This window comes from Callospermophilus lateralis, chromosome 2, assembly GCF_048772815.1.
Source record: "Callospermophilus lateralis isolate mCalLat2 chromosome 2, mCalLat2.hap1, whole genome shotgun sequence".
Lineage (NCBI taxonomy): Eukaryota > Metazoa > Chordata > Mammalia > Rodentia > Sciuridae > Callospermophilus > Callospermophilus lateralis.
In genome coordinates this window covers 152921074-152939304 of record NC_135306.1, presented here as the reverse complement: position 1 = coordinate 152939304, position 18231 = coordinate 152921074, and the positions used below count along the sequence as shown (strand labels likewise).

General features: G+C 36.4%; 1 protein-coding gene and 1 pseudogene across 1 annotated transcript; one reads left to right on the top strand and one right to left on the bottom strand.

The window, feature by feature from the left end:
• The first annotated feature begins 1432 nt into the window (after positions 1-1432).
• On the top strand, positions 1433-2368 carry LOC143391361 (olfactory receptor 52E1-like). Its single transcript, XM_076844060.2, has one exon. The coding sequence runs from the start codon at positions 1433-1435 to the stop codon at positions 2366-2368; it is 936 nt and encodes a 311-aa protein (XP_076700175.2).
• A 5773-nt stretch (positions 2369-8141) lies between these two features.
• Positions 8142-16467, bottom strand: LOC143388558 (olfactory receptor 52L1-like; annotated as a pseudogene).
• Positions 16468-18231: the final 1764 nt, after the last annotated feature.

The following is an 18231-nucleotide window of genomic DNA, read 5'->3' as shown; positions in this document are numbered from 1 at the left end:
TTGGAAAACCTCTTATAGTCTCTCAATCTAGCAGTTTGTTTGCTGTTGACTAATTATCTTAACCCCATTTGTTGTCTTCTTCCAATAGCTGTGATCAAATTCTCCGTTATAAGGCTTTTTTCTTTAAAATGTTTTGTTTTAGTTGTAGTTGGACACAATACCTTTATTTTATTTTTATGTGGTGCTGAGGATCAAACCCAGTGCCCTGCATGTGGTAGGCGAGCGCTCTACCTCTGAGCCACAACACCAGCCCCACCATTATAAGGCTTTTAAGGGAATTTTTTCAAGACCAGAGCTGCTATGCATCTTTGCAAGACACACACATGCACCCATACATGAATACATATGCTGACAAGTATGTGTAAGAGAGCTCCTTAGTAATGCTTTATTAACGGGATATATCCTGAAAAAAAACTTGGAATAATAAGAAAATAATAAAATTAGTGTCAAGGGGTGCTATATATAAACTACTTTACATACCTGATAATTTGTAACGTGAACATTAATGCTTTTGTGTGTGCATGCATGTAAAACCATGTTTCTTTCTTGATAGTGTCAACCAGAAGCTACCTAAAATCAGCAAAGCCTATCATCACGTCAGAAATGAACAGTGTGTATGTGTATTCTATTAGAAGCAGACCACAGAACGAGAATTGTCCTGATATATAATTTACTGTGGCTTCAATAGTATTATCTCAAGGCAGAGTGTATTGGAGAGATCAGAAGACAACTATGGAATAAGAAATAGTTTCAGAAGCTTAAATAATAGGATGTCTACACATATTCAAATGGTTTTAGAAGATTCTATTTTGCTGCATTGATGTTTTCTTTGAAGACCTAATTAGATTTGCACAGCACGAAAACATGGTCTATTTACAATCATAATGACTTTTATCATGCTAACTCCATCTTTACTTTTTTGTTCACAAATATATATTCATAAATGAAATAATTCTTCTAAGAATAGCATAAAAATTCCAGGATATTTCTCTGTGTATCTAAAGTGGCAAGGGTATAATTTTATCTTAATAACATTTTTATTAATTTAAATTGCTGACTTGTGTAACTGATAACAACCACTAACACTAACTTTAAATCACTAATACTTGAGTTTCTTGAGGAAAAGAACCTTTCTCTTGTTCATCATTTGCAATAAGTCTTTGCATACAATTCTGCAAGCAAATGTTGGATAATAAGTTTGTTGAACTGAAATGTTGAATTAAATTGAATGGTTGTGATGAAGTGACACCACATTGTACCATTAAGCTTTATGTACTTTCAGCCCTCTATGATGCATAAATATGGGTAAATATGATAGAAGTTTCTTTTTCTCTTTCTTTTTTTTGTGTGTGCACTAAATAAGGATGAGACTCACTCAATGAATGAGAGGAATTTGGCCTTAAATGTATTTTAATATAGAGAGCTCTGAAAAATGGCCTCACTTAATACCACCCTATTTCATCCACACTCTTTCCTCCTTCTGGGGATCCCTGGACTGAAAAATATGCACCACGGGATTGGTCTTCCTTTCTTTGCTGTGTTCCTGACTGCTGTACTTGGGAATATAACCATCCTTTATATGATCCGGACTGAACACAGTCTCCATCAGCCCATGTTCTACTTTCTGGCCATTTTGTCATCTATTGACCTGGGCCTGTCCACATCCACCATTCCCAAGATGCTTGGCATCTTCTGGTTCAACCTGAGAGAAATCACGTTTGAGGGCTGTCTCATCCAGATGTTCTTCATCCACCTGTACACTGGCATGGAGTCAGCTGTACTTGTGGCCATGGCCTACGACCGTTATGTGGCCATCTGTAATCCTCTTCGCTACACATTAGTGCTGACTAACAAAGTGGTGTTCATCATTGCGTGGGTAATCCTCCTGAGAACCTTGTCTTTCGCCATTCCTTTTGTTCTACTCATCCTGCGGTTACCATTTTGTGGACACCATGTCATCCCACACACTTATTGTGAACACATGGGCATTGCCCGCCTGGCCTGTGCCAGCATCAAGGTCAATATCATCTATGGCTTGTGTGCCATTTCTATCCTGGTGTGTGACATCATAGCCATTGTCATTTCCTATGTCCAGATCCTTCAGGCTGTATTTCGACTCTCTTCTCAGGATGCCCGGCTCAAAGCACTTAGCACCTGTGGCTCTCATGTGTGTGTCATGCTGACTTTCTACACCCCTGCATTTTTTTCATTCATGACCCATAGGTTTGGCCGGAACATACCGAGCTACATCCACATCCTTCTAGCCAATTTCTATGTAGTCATCCCACCTGCGCTCAACCCTGTAATTTATGGAGTCAGAACTAAACAGATTAGAGACCAGGTGCTGAAAATGTTTGCCAAGAAATAAAATAGCCCTAGTGTTTATAAAGAATGTTTTAAGAAAGGAGTAGTGAATTGGGCATGGTGGCACATGCTGGTAAATACCGGGGCCTAAGGAGACTGAGACAGGAAGACTGCCAAGTTCAAAGCCAGTTTTGGAAACCTACAACACCCCTTCTTAAGAAAAAGAAAAAGTCTGGGGATGAAGTTCAGTAGCAGAATGTTTATAGATTCAATTGCTAGTCCCACAAGAAAAAAGTGGAAGGAAAAAGAGAAAGAAAGGAGTGGCGATGATTTCTGATGTTCAAAATGGAAGGAGAACATTAGGAAGGTAGATTGATTATCTCAGGGAAGGCTACCAATAGCAATTCTTTGGCCTGTTAGGTCTCCTTCCTCAACCCCAAAATAAAGCCTAAGTCTTATGCATACTCATCTTTTATTTATAAATTCCCATTGTTTATAAATTATTCAGATTTCTACTGTGGAAGAAAACCAACACTGTCCTGCTTCCATTGTGACTGAGCAAGTTGCAGTTACAGGAAGCTGAAAGCAAAACCAAGCAAAATCCACATGTGAGCAAACAAAGAATCAAAACAAAAAAACCTAAGACTTTCATATTTAAACTAAAGACAAACATAAAGACTTTCATATTTTACCTTTAAAAAAAGTACCAGATCTGTTTGATTAGTGTTGATAGAAAATAGCAAATACTGGAGTATTTTCTATATGCCTGGGATTCAGTGTCAAAAAGAATGTTTTCTTGACTTTGCTATGTTAATGTCAGATGGTAAGAAAGTAAACTGTGAATATCATGATTATGTGAGAAAATTGGAAATTTTGTTCCATTTGTTGTCTTTTATTTTTAAAGATCTATTGTTTACTTGTTGGATGTGTTTATAGAGTCAAACTTACTGATCTCTTTTCAAATAATCTATTCTCTTCCAGTTTTGTCTATTGTCCTTTTTTTAATGAATGCTTAGAGGAATTTCATTCTTATGGAATATTCAAGTCCCTGTGATGTTCCAGGTCTGGCACCACTTAAGTGGATTTTTGTTTATTTTAATTTAGGTAACTCTAGTTCCATATATTATCCCTCAGGGTTATCTAGGTACATGTGACATTGTTGACATTATGTGACGAAAAGATTCAAGGGAAAATTTGGGAAATCTTAGAAAAGCCTAAGTTGTAGAACCTCTGAGTTGTTGTTGTTTTTTTTTTTTTTAATCACAAATAATCATTTAAAACTTTAAAGGGTGATTGCTAGAGTACTTTATGTAGAATACCCCATGACACTCATATTCTATAGAATGCACTTGTAAAAAAAAACACCCTTGGGGCTGGGGATGTGGCTCAAGCAGTAGCGCGCTCGCCTGGCACGCGTGCGGCCCGGGTTCGATCCTCAGCACCACATACAAACAAAGATGTTGTGTCCGCCAAAAACTAAAAATAAATATTAAAAATTCTCTCTCTTTCTCTCACACACACACACTCTCTCTTAAAAAAAAAAAAAAAACCTTTACTTTTACTTATTACACTAGAAAATATGATGTCACAAATTCTTAGATGGAATTTGTATCAACAATGAATCCCCAACTTGAATTCCTTTGGAAATAAATCCATCAGTTATGCTCTGTGGTTTTTCCTGGACTCTTTCAGTGAGACTGAACTCATCTTTTATCTTTCTATTTATTTACTTAGAAAATAGCCTTTAAATTTTATTCTCTCATTGTATTCTGAGTGAGTTTTAAAGTGTTCACTTTCCTTCTAAATATTGGCTATTTTGTGTATAATTGGTACATAGTCCTTGAAACTTGGTTGAATTCCCCAGTGTAGCCATCGGAGCTTAGAGTTTTCTGTTAGGCTGCTAACTACACAATTTATTTAATGAGTAAACAACTGTTTGATTCATCCATTTCTTCATGCTGCTATTAAAGTCTGTAGTGACTACAGCACAGTCTACAGAGGGCCTTTCTGAATGTCTACCCTGCTGGCAGCTTGAGGTGTTCCCTTTGCTCCTGAATCATAGATCTGCCCAGATCCCAAGTTCTTGAGGCTCCCTTAGCTGATTGCTCCTTCTCCACCCCTGCTTATCTGGTGGTGGGAGATGGGGGATATCTTATTATCTGCTGTGCTGGGTGAGCTTCAGTCTTAGGCTGGTGTAATTTCTGGGTCCTGGAGGTGGAGGCTTCCCAGTGATTGTACCCCTTGCTGGGCTGTAGGAGACTTTGGATGATCCTGCAAGATGCTATGGTTAGAGGGATTGTTGATGCTACTTTCTCTTAGCAGCAATGGGTTTCATTTGTACTATGCCCCAGGAACTTAAAATCTTGCTCCTCTGGAGAGAGAAAGAAGAAGCAACTAGGTGGGTGTAGTTCCCACCATATACATATTTCCCTCTACTATGTCAGACCCATGATGAGTACTTTATCAGGTGTCTAGACTTGTTGCCAGTTTTTCTGATGATTACCTGGTAGAATTCTAGGGAGAAAAACCTGATTGGGTTTTCCTACTTTTAAATACAGCCTTCATCTTAATTACGACTTTGACTATAGAAAGTTAACTACTTTCTCTGTGCCTCATTTTTCTTAAATATAAAATAAGCATATTTTGAGGGGAGTTATGGGACTTGAACTCAGGGGCATTCAACCATTGAGCCTTATCCCCAACCCTATTTTGTATTTTATTTATAGACTGAATTGCTTAGCACTTCACTTTCGCTGAGGCTGGCTCTGAATTTGTGATCCTCCTGCCTGAGCCTCCTGAGCCACTGTGATTACAGGCATGAGCCATTGGGATTGCAGCCATGCACAACTGCACCTAGTAAAATAAGCATATTAAAGCTACAAATCTTGTAAAGTTTGGTTGAAAAATTGTTGGGTTAGATACATAAAGAATTGAGGAGAGACTGTATCATTACTAGATGTTGTTATTCCAATATCATGTCCTTAATCTAAAAAAGAATATTTACATACTTGAATCAATTTTTTTATGTGGCACTGAGAATCAAATCCAAGGCCTTGTGCATGCTAGGCAAGCTATCTACCACTAAGCTAAAACCCCAGCACTACTTGAATCAATTTTTTTCAAACTACTCAACCACTGAGCCACATCTCCAGCTCGTTTTTAAAACTTTGAGACAGAATCTCACAGGTTGCTTACGATCTTGCTAAGTTGATGAACTTGAAAAATTTGGTAAGACTAAACTGACTACCTTGGAATTTATGCTAAAAATATTAATGTCATCATACTATAGTGATACATACTCATGTTTATAGCAGCACAATTCATAATAGTCAAACTATGGAATGAGTCTAGATGTCAGTCAATGGAAAAATGGATAAAGAAAATGTGATATGTATACACAATGGAGTTTTATTTAACTATTAAGAAGAACAAAACTATGTTATTTGCAGTAAAATGAATGGAACTTGAGAACATTATGTTATGTTATGGATATATGTTCTACCCTGAAGGCTCATGTGTGAGACAGGCAAAAATGTTCAGAGGTAAAATTATTAGATTCTGGGAGTTTTAACCTAATTTGTGACTTAATCTGCTCATATGAATTAACTGAGTGGTGACTATAGGCATGCAGGGTATGGCCACTGGAGATGGGCCACTATAGGCATGGCTTTGGGGTTTATATTTTGTCCCTGATGAGTGGAGCTCTCTCTCTGCTTCCTGTTGTCATGTCCTGAGCTGCTGTCCTCTGCCATGCCCTTCTGCCATATGTTCTGCCTCACTTTGGGACTATTAGCTATGGAGTCAGCTATCCATGGACTGAGACCTCTGAAATTATGAGCCAAAATAAAGTTTTCCTCCTTTAAGTTGTTCTTGTCTTTTGGTCACAGTGATGATAAAGCTGACTAAAACAGAGTTAAGAGAAACAAGCCAGGCTCAGAAATTCCAGGGTCTTATGTTTCCTGTCATATGTGGAAACTAAAGAGGAAAAGTAAAACAAAGTTGGGGTGGGGGTGCTCATGAAAAGTGAAGGTGATCAGTAGAGTAGAGAAAAGGGATCAGGGGTAAAAAGAGAAGAGGGAGAGGGGAAATATTGGGTAATGATATTGGCCAAACTCTATTGTTATATTTTGTGTACATATGAATATATAATAATGAATTCCACCATTATGTATAACTGTAAAGCACCAATAAAAATAAGGGGAAAATAAACTGAGTGAGTTTATTTAAGAAGCTTCCCCTTCACTCCTCAGTAAGTTATCTTTCTATAGAAGTTCTGTTTCCCGGTGTTCCTCCAAGCAGTGAATCTTGATGTTCCATTTAGAAATACATGCCTAACTCTAGGATTTAATGATATGTATACTGTCAAAATCAAACAAAAATGTCCACAACAGTCTTCATCAATATGAAAGATACTATTTGGAAAGCACACCTCTCCGTTTCTATTTTACCTCCATCTTTTCAGGAATCACAATGGAAAGAAAAGATCTATTTATTGAGTGTGCCACAGAAACCCTTACTTGATCACAAACCCAACCTTAGGCATATGAGTCTCCCCAGTGAATTCTGATCAATAAACATTTGTGAACTACATCTAAACCAAGGGCTGTTATGAAGTATGAAAAGAGCAGTTTCAGCACATGGTTTGTAGAATGCTGTATCTGAAAACCTTATTCAGTGATATTTGGTATATATATAATACTATTGTGAAATTCTAGAAAAATTGTGACTTCTCAGGTAGAAGGACTTCAAATTTTCATTCTTGACTTACTAGTCAGTTAAATATATGAGTATGCTGAGGTGTTTGTCATTAGGTATCTTGATAATCAAATATAAAAATATTGTTAAGTAATTATGCACACAAAATACACAGCAGAGAACTTGGAATCCAGCAAGTGGTTAATAAATGTTGATTGTCTTCACATTTTTTTTGGATTGAGGGGTGAAGTATTTGGTTAAAACATTTTTCTAGTGACTTACTAATTTCTCTGTGCCTCAATTTAAATAGCTACAGGTCAATTTTTCTATGCAAAAATACAGTTCTATTGAGTATTTATCATTACAGAAAAAAAACATTACCTTAATAGTCTCCAAAGTAAGGATTTTAGAAAACAATATTTTTATTATCATTAAAAATATCAGCACATTATCTCTTGACATGAGAAACAAATAGGGCAAATATAACTAGTCTTCATTTCTTATATGAGAAAGAATGGATGACAAAGTAAAGTCTCTCAAAAGATAGGTAAGCAGAAATAATATAGGAATAAACAGAAATCCTATCCTAGGAAGAAGTAAGAGGGTTGTGATAAAAGCTTAAGAGGTTAGACTGATGACACTCATGCAAACTTCCCATGACTCAAGATGCTTCAACATCAGGCTGGGCAACATAGTATGACTGCATCTCAAAATCAAGCAAATCAAAGAAGGTGCAGAAAAAGAGAGGTTAGTGGGTTTTTTGTTTTGTTTTTTGTTTTTGTTTTGCATAGACTCCTGCTTTTCTATAAACCCAATTCCTAAATGAATTCAGACATATGTTTCTTATACTGATATTATAGAAGTATTTCTGTTAATTGGTACTCTCATATACACAGAATGTCAGTCATAGTGACTACATAATAATTATTATTGAGCAGAACAATGATTTCTCATTTTAGAGTAAGTGCACCACTTATTTGGAAAATACTGCTGCTGTGCTTTCATAATCAGCACTTACATCTGTGATGACACATTGTCTTTAGATAGGTTACTTCACAGACACAATTCTTAGCCATCTGGTCATGAAAAGAGGACCTTAAGAAGAAACCACAGATTTTAAGATAGACAACATTGTGTTTTATTCAGATATTGATCAAAAATGAGAATACTTCAATACAGAGGCTTTCAAAAACTGAATGATTTAGGGAAACTGTTTCATATCCTCTTGTACTAATCAGGTTCACCATGGGTGGGACAAGAAGATAGATGTTAGCCACAAATATGTGGACATGGGAAGTCACTTGGTGCCCAAACCTATGGGTGAGAAAGGAGAAGAAGTCTGGGGTATAGAACACTAAGGTGACACAGACAAAGGAGATGGGGGGCACAGGTCCCAGGGTCTTGAGTCTGGCATCCTTGGATGGGACGCAGAAAACAGTGTGGAGTATGAGCACATAAAAACAAATGATCAGTGCCGGGCCCATCCCTCAACTACCAGACACCCACCCAAGCTCAGGCTCTGGCACAGGACCACCTCTTCAGGCAAGAGACCACTGCGGGAGCCCAATCCCAGCCCCCAATCTGTCCACACCGACATATGCACAGGACTCAGGTGCAGGGTAGATCTGAGTTCACTCCCCGCTCCCAATCTGGGAGCCCAAGCCAAACTCACTTTCATCTTGAGACACTGCAGACATTGCCATAGCCTTCTGCATGCAGTAGCCCCTAACTTTTTGACAACAGACAGGGCCTAGAAGCAACTGAATCTCAGAGCAGGCATCCCAAAGACAGTGTTAGGTCCACCCTTTCAAACTCATCTCTGTAAGACACTGCATCCATCTTGGGGCACCTCCACTATTATCTCAAGTTACCTCTGCTATTACCACAACACCTTTAGTTGCAGTAGCATTCATTGAGGAATATCAGCAGGGTCTGGAAGCCCAATATCAAGGTGAGATACAGACAATTTGCATGGATACTACAAGAATATAGGATAGAAACTGTAATATCTCAGATCCACACTGCAAGAAAGGAAGACACATAGACAACATGAAAAAACAAGGGAAGAAAGTGTCACAAACAAACCAGGATACTACAATAACAGAACCCATGGAAAGTGAAGTGGATAAAATGTTAGGGAAGGAGTAGAGAATTTTCATAAACAAAATAATCTGTGATTTAAAGAATGACCTAAATGAGCAAATACAGGCAAGAATTGATCACTCAAACAAAGAGATAAAAGAGCAAATATAGGTAGCAAAAAGATTACTTCAAAAAATAGATGGAGACTCTGGAAAAAAAAGTCAGAAATCCTTGAAATGAAGGAAACAATAAACTGAATAAAAACCTCAAAAGAAAGCATAACCATCAGACTAGTTCACTTGGAAGAAAGAATGTCAGATAATGAAGACAAAGTATACAATCTGGAAAATAAAGTTGACCACACAGTGAAGATAGTAAGAAACCATGAACAGAACATCCAAGAATTATGGGACAACATTAAAAGACCAAGTCTAAGAGTTACTGGGATAGAGAAAGGCACAGTTTCAAACCAAAGGAATGCAGAATCTCTTCAATGAGATAATATCAGAAAATTTCCCAAGCGTTAAGAACAAAGTGGGAAACCAAATACAAGAGACTTGCAGGACACCAGATGTACAAAATTAAAACATTTACACACCAAAGCACCTTATAATGAAAATGCCTAGCATACGGAATAAGGATAGAATCTTAAAAGCCGTAAGATCACGTATAGAGGGAGACCAATTTGTATCTCAACAGATTTTTCAACCCAGACCCTCAAAGCCAGGAGATCATGGAACAACATATACAAAGCTCTGAAAGAAACTGGATGCCGGGCTGGGGTTGTGGCTCAACGGTAGAGCACTCACCTCGCATATGCGAGACCCTGGGTTGGAGCCTCAGCACCACATAAAAAATAAATAAACAAGTGAAATAAAGGTGTTGTGTCCAACCACAAATAAAAAAATAAATATTTAAAAGAAAAATATAAAATGGATGCCAACCAAGAATCTTGTGTCCAGCAAAATTAAGCTTTATATTTGATGATGAAATAAAAACCTTCCATGATAAACAAAAGTTAAATCAATTTACAACTAGAAAGCTTTCACTACAGAACATCCTTGGCAAAATATTCCATGAAGAGGAAATAAAAAACAATGATGAAAATCAGCAGAGGGAGATATTTCATTAAAGGAAAAACTAACCAGAGGAGAAACCAAGTCATGTTAAACACCAAAAATAAACGAAAATGTCTGGGAATACAAATTATGTCTTAATAATAACCCTGAATGTTAATGGCTTAAACTTACCCAACAAAAGATGTAGACTAGCAGATGGGATAAAAAAAAGACCCAAATAATGTGTTGCCTCCAAGAGACTCATCTCATAGGAAAAGACATGCACAGACTAAAGGTGAAAGGTTGGGAAAAATCATACCACTCACATAAACTGCAAAAGCAAGTAGGGGTTTCCATTCTCATACCAAATAAAGTAGACTTCAAGCTAAAGTCAATCAAAAGGGATAAAGAAGGATACTATGTAGCAATATGTATTGCTCAAGGGAACCATACACCAAGTCTTAACACATACACACACACACACACACACACACACACACACACACATCCCCCAAAAATGGAGCATCTACATTTGTCAAACAAATTCTTCTCAAGTTCAAGAGTCAAATAGACCACAACACAGTAATTTTGGGTGACTTTAACACACCTCTTTCATCAGTAGATGGGATCTTCCATACAACAGCTGAACAAAGAAACTAATAGAACTCAATAACACAATCAATAACTTAGACTTAACTGACATATTTAGAATATTTCATTCTCAATAAGAGAATATGCTTTTTTCTCAGCTGTCTATGGATTCTTCTCTAAAATAGACTGAATATTATGCCACAAAACAAGTCTTAGCAAATATAAAAAAGTAGCGATATGATATTTTATCATATCAAAATGGAATAAAATTAGAAATTAACAATAAAATAAGACATAAAACTACTCCAACACCTGAAGACTAAATAAAATGCTCCTGAATAAAAAATGGGTTGCAGAAGACATTAAAGAGGAGATTTAAAAATTTTAGAGGTGAATGAGAATACAGATACAGCATATCGGAATCTCTGGGACACTATGAAGGCAGTTCTAAGAGGAAAGTTCATGGCATGGAGTTCATTCTTTAAAAGAAAAAAAAGGTCAACAAATAAATGACTTAACATTACATCTCAAAGCCCTAGAAAAAGAAGAACAAATCAACACCAAAAGCAGAAGACAGTAAATAATTAAAATCAGAGCTGAAATCAATGAAATTGAAACAAAAGACACAATTGAAAAAATTGACAGAACACAAAGTTGGTTCTTTGAAAAATAAATAAAATTGACAGACCCTTAGCCATGCTGATGAAGAGTAGAAAAGAGAAAACTCAAATTACTAACATATGTGATGAAAAAGGAAATATCACAACAGACACTACAGAAATACAGAAGATAATTAGAAATTATTTTGAAGATTTGTACTCCAATAAAATAGAAAATATTGGAGGCATTGACAAATTTCTAAAGTCATATGATTTGTCCCAATTGAATCAAGATGATATAGTCAATTTAAACAGATCAATTTCAAGCAATGAAATAGAAGACACCATCAGCAGCCTACCAACAAAGAAAAGCCCAGTACCAGATGGATGCACATCTGAGTTCTACAAGACCTTTAAAGAAGAACTAATACTAACACTCTTCAATTTATTTCAGGAAATAGAAAAAGAGGGAAGTGCTCTCTTTCTATGAGGCCAATATCACCCTGATTGCAAAGCCAGGCAAAGACACATCAAAGAAAGAAAACTTCAAACCAATATCTCTAATGAACATAAATGCAAAAATTCTCTATAAATTTCTGGCAAATTGAATACAAAAACATATGAAAAAGATTGTAAACCATGATCAAGTTGGGTTCATTCCAGGAATGCAAGGTTGGTTCAACATGCGGAAATCAATAAATGTAATTCAAGGCATCAATAGACTTAAAGATGAGAATCATATGATCATCTCAATAGATGCAGAAAAATCATTTAGCTAAATATAGCACCCTATTATGTCCAAAACACTAGAAAAACTAGGGATAACAGGAGCTTATCTCAGCATTGTCAAAGCTATCTATGCTAAGCCCCAGGCAAACATCATTCTAAATGGAGAAAAATTGAAAGCATTCCCACTACCTTACTATTGAATAGGAAGAATTAATATTATCAAAATTACCATAATACCAAAGGCACTATATAGATTTAATACAATTCTAATCAAAATACCAATGACATTCCTCCTAGAAATAGAAAAAGCAGTCATAAAATTTATTTGGAAAAATAAGAGTTCCAGAATAACTAAAACAATCCTTAGCAAGAATAGGGAAGCAGTTTTCATCACTATACCAGACCTTAAACTACACTGCAGAACAACAGTAACATAAACAGCATAGTATTAGCACCAAAATAGTCTTGTAGAGCAATGGTACAGAAGAGAGGATACAGAGTCTAACCCACATAATTACAGTTCTCTTATATTTGACAAAGGTGCCAAAAACCTACATTGGAGAAAAGATAGCCTCTTCAACAAATGGTGCTGGAAAATTGGAAATTCAGATGCAACAAAATGAAATTAAATCCCTATTTCTCTCTATGCAAAACTCAACTCAAAATGGACCAAGGACCTAGGAATTAAACCAAAGACCCTGCGTCCAATAGAAGAAAAATAGGCCCAAATCTTCATCATGTTGGATTTGGCCCCAACTTCCTTAATAAGACTCCTATAACACAAGAATTAATATCAAGAATCAATAAATTGAATGGATTCAAACTAAATAGCTTCTTCTCAGCAAAGGAAATAATCAGTGAGGTGAATGGAGAGCCTACTAATTGTGAACAAATTCTTACTGCATGTATGTCAGATGGAGCACTAATCTCTAGAATATATAAAGAACTAAGAAAAAAATCTTAACACCCAAAAGCAGATAACCCAATCAATAAATGGGCCAAGGACCTGAACAGACACTTCTCAGAAGAGAATATACAATTAATCAACAAATATATAAAAAATGTTCATGATTTCTAGCAATTAGAGAAATGCAAATCAAAACCACTCCAAGATTTCATCTCCAGTCAGAATGGCAAGTATTAAGAATACAAACAACAATAAGTGTTGGTGAGGATGTGAGGGAAAAAGGAACACTCATACATTGCTGGTGGGACTGCAAATTGGCACAGTCAATATGGAAAGCAGTATGGAGATTCCTTGGAAATCTGGGAATGGAACCACCATTTGACCCAGCTATCCCCCTCCTTGGTCTATATCCAAAGAACTTAAAAACAGCATACTATAGGAACACAGTCACATCAATGTTTATAGCAGCACAATTCACAATAACTAAACTGTGGAGCCAACCCAGATGCCCTTCAGTGGATGAATGGATTAAAAAAAGTGGCATATATACACAATGGAATTTTACTCAGCAATAAAAGAGAATAAAATCATGGCATTTGCAGGTAAATGGATGGCATTGGAGAAGATAATGCTAAGTTAGCCAATCCAAAAAAAACCAAACAAATGCCAAAAGTTTTTTCTGATATAAGGAGGCTGACTCATAGTGGGGAGGGAGGGGGAGCATAGGAGTAATAGATGAATTCTAGATAGGGAAGAGGGGTAGGAGGGAAGACAAGGGGGAAGGGGATTAGCAAGGATGGTGGAATGTGATAGACATCATTATCCAAAGTACACGTATGAAGACGTGAGTTGGTGTGAACATACTTTATATACAAACAGAGGTATGAAAAATTGTTCTATATGTGTAATAAGAATTGTGATGCATTCCACTGTCATGTATTTAAAAAATAAAAACAATTAAAAAAAGGTGAAGGCCCCATTTTACTACATGAAGACTGCTGTTTCTCTATAATTTCTTGGGGTAGGATAACAAATTCTCTTGTTACTTAAGCCAACTTGAAACAAGGTTTCTCTCTTATACCAAAAACATCCTGCTAAATACTGGTATAATTAAACACCATATTTACAAATCCAAAACCATTAGCAATCACTGTTTAATCAAACCCATGTTTTCTCTCAGCCCTGACTCCAAAACCTATTGTAATACAACATTTATATTAACTCTCATTGAGTTTTACTGCTGAATATTTTCCTTCTATGACATCCATTCATGTTAAAGATTTATTAACGAGGTACTGAGCATTTATTCTCTCTCAGGCATTGTTAGGCCCTAGTTTGGTGAGATAAATACGTTATGGCCCTTACAGAATTGAAAGTATGGGAAGACAGGCATATAAAACAATACATTGCCATAATATATGATGGTACTGTAAGTTTTAAACTGTGTGTGCAAGTGCTCTGAGAATAAAGAGAATTGAATCTACAAAAAGAATGTGGGATACACACACACACACACACACACACACACACAATGGGATATTATTCAGCATTAAAAGAGAATAAAATCATGACATTTGCAGGTAAAAGGGTGAAGCTGGAGAATATAATGCTAAGTGAAATTAGCCAATCCCAGGAAACAAATGCCAAATAATTGTTCTGATTTAAGGATGCTGATACATAATATGCTGTGGGGGGTGGGATGGGAAGATTAAATGAAGTCTAGATAGGGCAAAGGGGAAAAAGGAAGGGAGGGGGCATAAGGGTAGGAAACTTGGTGGAATGTGATGGTAATCATTATTCTAAGTTCATGTAAAAAGATATGAACAAAGTGACTCTACTTTGTTTACAACTAGAGATATGACAAATTGTGCTCTATATGTGTACTATGAATTGTAATGCATTCTATTGTCGTATATAACAAATCAAAATAAAATTTAAAAAAAGAACAAATGATCAGTACAAAGTCCACTCCTCCAGTAAGGAAGGCAACAATGAGGCTGTAGGCTCTGCGGATTCATGCCTCAGCACAGGCAATCTTGATGAGGGTCAGGAACTCACAGTAGATGTGGGAAATTATGTTGGTTCTGCAGTAGGGAAGCCAACAGAGCAGGGAAGGGTGAGAAATGAGAAGTGCTGTGCTCCAGAGTGCAATAGCTAGATCTATTTCCCCAGTTATACTGTGTGTCAGAATAGCTGAGTGTCTCAGTGGATTACCAATGTCGTACATAATGGTCAAAAACCATGGCCAGGAGGAAGCCAGACTCCACAATAGAGCAAAAATGAATCAGGAATACTTGAGTGAGGCAGGCTTCAAAGCAAATCATGGAACAGAAGTTTGGGGATAACTATAGCGCACACAACAAGGTCAGCGGCAACCAACATGAAGAGGAAGAAATACATTGGCTCGTGGAGGCTGGGATCTGACTTGATGATAAACAGAAGAAAAGAGTTTCCCAGGAGGGCCAAAAGGTGGACCACACAATGGAGATCCAAATGTGAGCAACCTCCAACCCAGAGAATGAAGGTTGATGGATGGACATCAGTCTAATTGTATGCTGACATCACAAGGGTCAGTTATTCCAGTTTACTCTTCATGGATGTTTTCTCTGAACTGACAAAATAATAATTTGTATATTTTACAGACTGTCAAAGAAAGCCACATTGTAGGAAACTGTGTGGGTCATTGAGTAATTACCATACCTTTGAAGTTTTAGATAGAAATTTTTTCATTATCTACAGAGTCAGGAGTTATTAACACTTAAATATAGATAATGATGGTGTATGTGTATGTGTGTGTGTGTGTGTGTGTGTGTATGCGTGTGTACACTGAGATCTTCAAGAAGTATTTCATTTTTCTAAGATATATTGAATACTGTGAATCTTCTAAAGTAGGCATGAAATGATTTTAATAATTCTAGCAATATATTGTCATTGGTTTATGAATTTTAATTTGTAATATGAGTGATTTATGGATAATAAATGAGGAAAAATAAATGTAAAAATTCAGAGTTAAATATGTCACAATCCTATCATGTGGCTAACAATTGAGAATTAAAGAATGTTTTAAAGTTTGTGTTTGGAGGAGTAAGAAATAGGGCAGTATAAGTGTGAGACAGAAGGAAAGTTTTAAACTGAGAAATCTTTTTTTTTTTTTTTTTTTTAAGGATTTAGGATATGCCGTGACCAGCACAGGCAAACTAGCAGGTTCTGGTGAGAGGCGATGGGAGATTAGAAAAATAAAGACTCATTTATGCAGATTGTTGAAGATAATAGCAATATTGGGTGGCATGCTGCTCTCTGATGGAGAAGTAGGTCTGAAGAATTACTCCAGAAATCTTTATTATATATGTCTCATTAATAAGATTAAAGGCTATGCAAGCATTATTCTTTGTGTTCATGAAAGTTATAGAGTTAGCAACATTATGCAGTTTATTCCTTAGTTACTTACTTCAGTTGCAATGTGCAATGTTAGGAGCTTTGTGTAGCTCTCAACAAAGTCCATTGTTCAAAGTTACTGTTATGCCAGTAGGTTCAGGAGCAGCAAAGCTGGGGAAACATTGTGGTTATCTAGCAAAAGAGTTTCTTTATTCCCAGGAGCTGTGTGCTTGAGATCAAGGTCCAGGATGATAAGACTCTAGCACAGAGCCTCCTCATGGAGGGCATTACCATAGCAACTAGGCTTCCTGCACCTCTGCACAGAAACTTTCCCAGACACCAAGCAGGCCACAGCCATGAAGTCATCAGGGACCCCAATTTTAGACCCTGCTTTTCCAATCACTGTTACTGCTCTCCATAGTTATGGTAGTTTATACATATGCCAAGCAACAACGATCAGCTTTGATATAATGCTGAAAAACCAGAATATAGCAGATGTGTCATTTATGGAATGATCACAAGGAGTTTTACTCACACCTGCATGAGACTCATTAAGATGAAAACAGGAGGTTAACACAGTGTGTTAGGAAATTAACAAATCATTGTACTTTCATGACTCTCTTCAGGTCACACAGCTGTGTGTAATTACTGTTTACCTTAGCAGAATATCACTGAAACAACTTGATTATAACCTGAAGTCTGAGGTTTCATGACTTTCTTTTATTTCTGTAATTAGTACAAACAAAACAACAACAAAAACAACAACAACAGAAAAACTTGCTCTTGGGTAAGTTCATTCCCCATGCATTTTCTCTAAGCCTCAGTTTATGATTTTCCCTTTCTTCTTCACACTTCTGCATTTTGTAACCCCCACCTGTAACATCATACTGCAATCGGCTTATTGCACATGTTCCTTTTCTCATGAATGATTGTTAGAACAGCATTCTGAAAACCATAGAAGTCCCTTAGTAGACATTCTTTTCTTATTTTCCTTTTTAGAAATGTGATTGTCACCATGGCAGAAACTCTTTTTATATTATTAGAGATATTCACAGTTATGGAGTACTAGTGATTGTAAAATGCAACCCTTCAGCCAGTCTTCAAAAAGTTCCTACCAAAGCTTCTGCTTGCTTTCACTATTTGAACTTCAAATTCTGTAGGAATAGAGATTCTCTTTTGCCCATGGTAACAGCTGCATATCGCATCAAGGGCACTTTGGAAAGCCGGGAAATGCCATTTCTATCCCAGGGTATATATTGGACAGAACAAGAACGGAGGAAACCAGATTATTGGAAAGTTGTTTACTAAGACAATCTCTATAATCCAATAATAATTTCATAATTCAAATTATTAATAGTAGCCATCCTTCATAAAAGTAATAGTTAAATTTAAAAATTTGCGACACATTTAGATTCTGGTTTACTCAGTATCCTGAAAACAAGAAGGCATATTGCTATGGATGGATATCAAAGATTTTCAAATAAAATGTATATTGATGTGATATTTTCCACTATTATTTGGAATATACATAAAAACATATATGCATGGATATAATATAAATCCACATAAGCTGAAATTTTTAGACAAAGAAAGAAACCTAAATGAATGCATACCCAAATTAGGAGTAGTCTCAAATGTGTGATGAAAAAAATGGAGCACAGACAGAGTATAATTTACCTTTGTCACTCTGGTGTGATTTTTTTAAATAATTTAACTTTTCTGTTATTTATTTGTTTTTATAGAGTCCTGAGAATTGAACCTAGGGCCTCACCTGTGCTAGAGAATCACTTTACCGCTAAATTACAACCAGCCCAACTATGGTGTGCTTTTTTTTAATAGCCACAATGTATTCAACATGTTTATGGTCCCCTCTAGTGTTTAAGGTAATAAA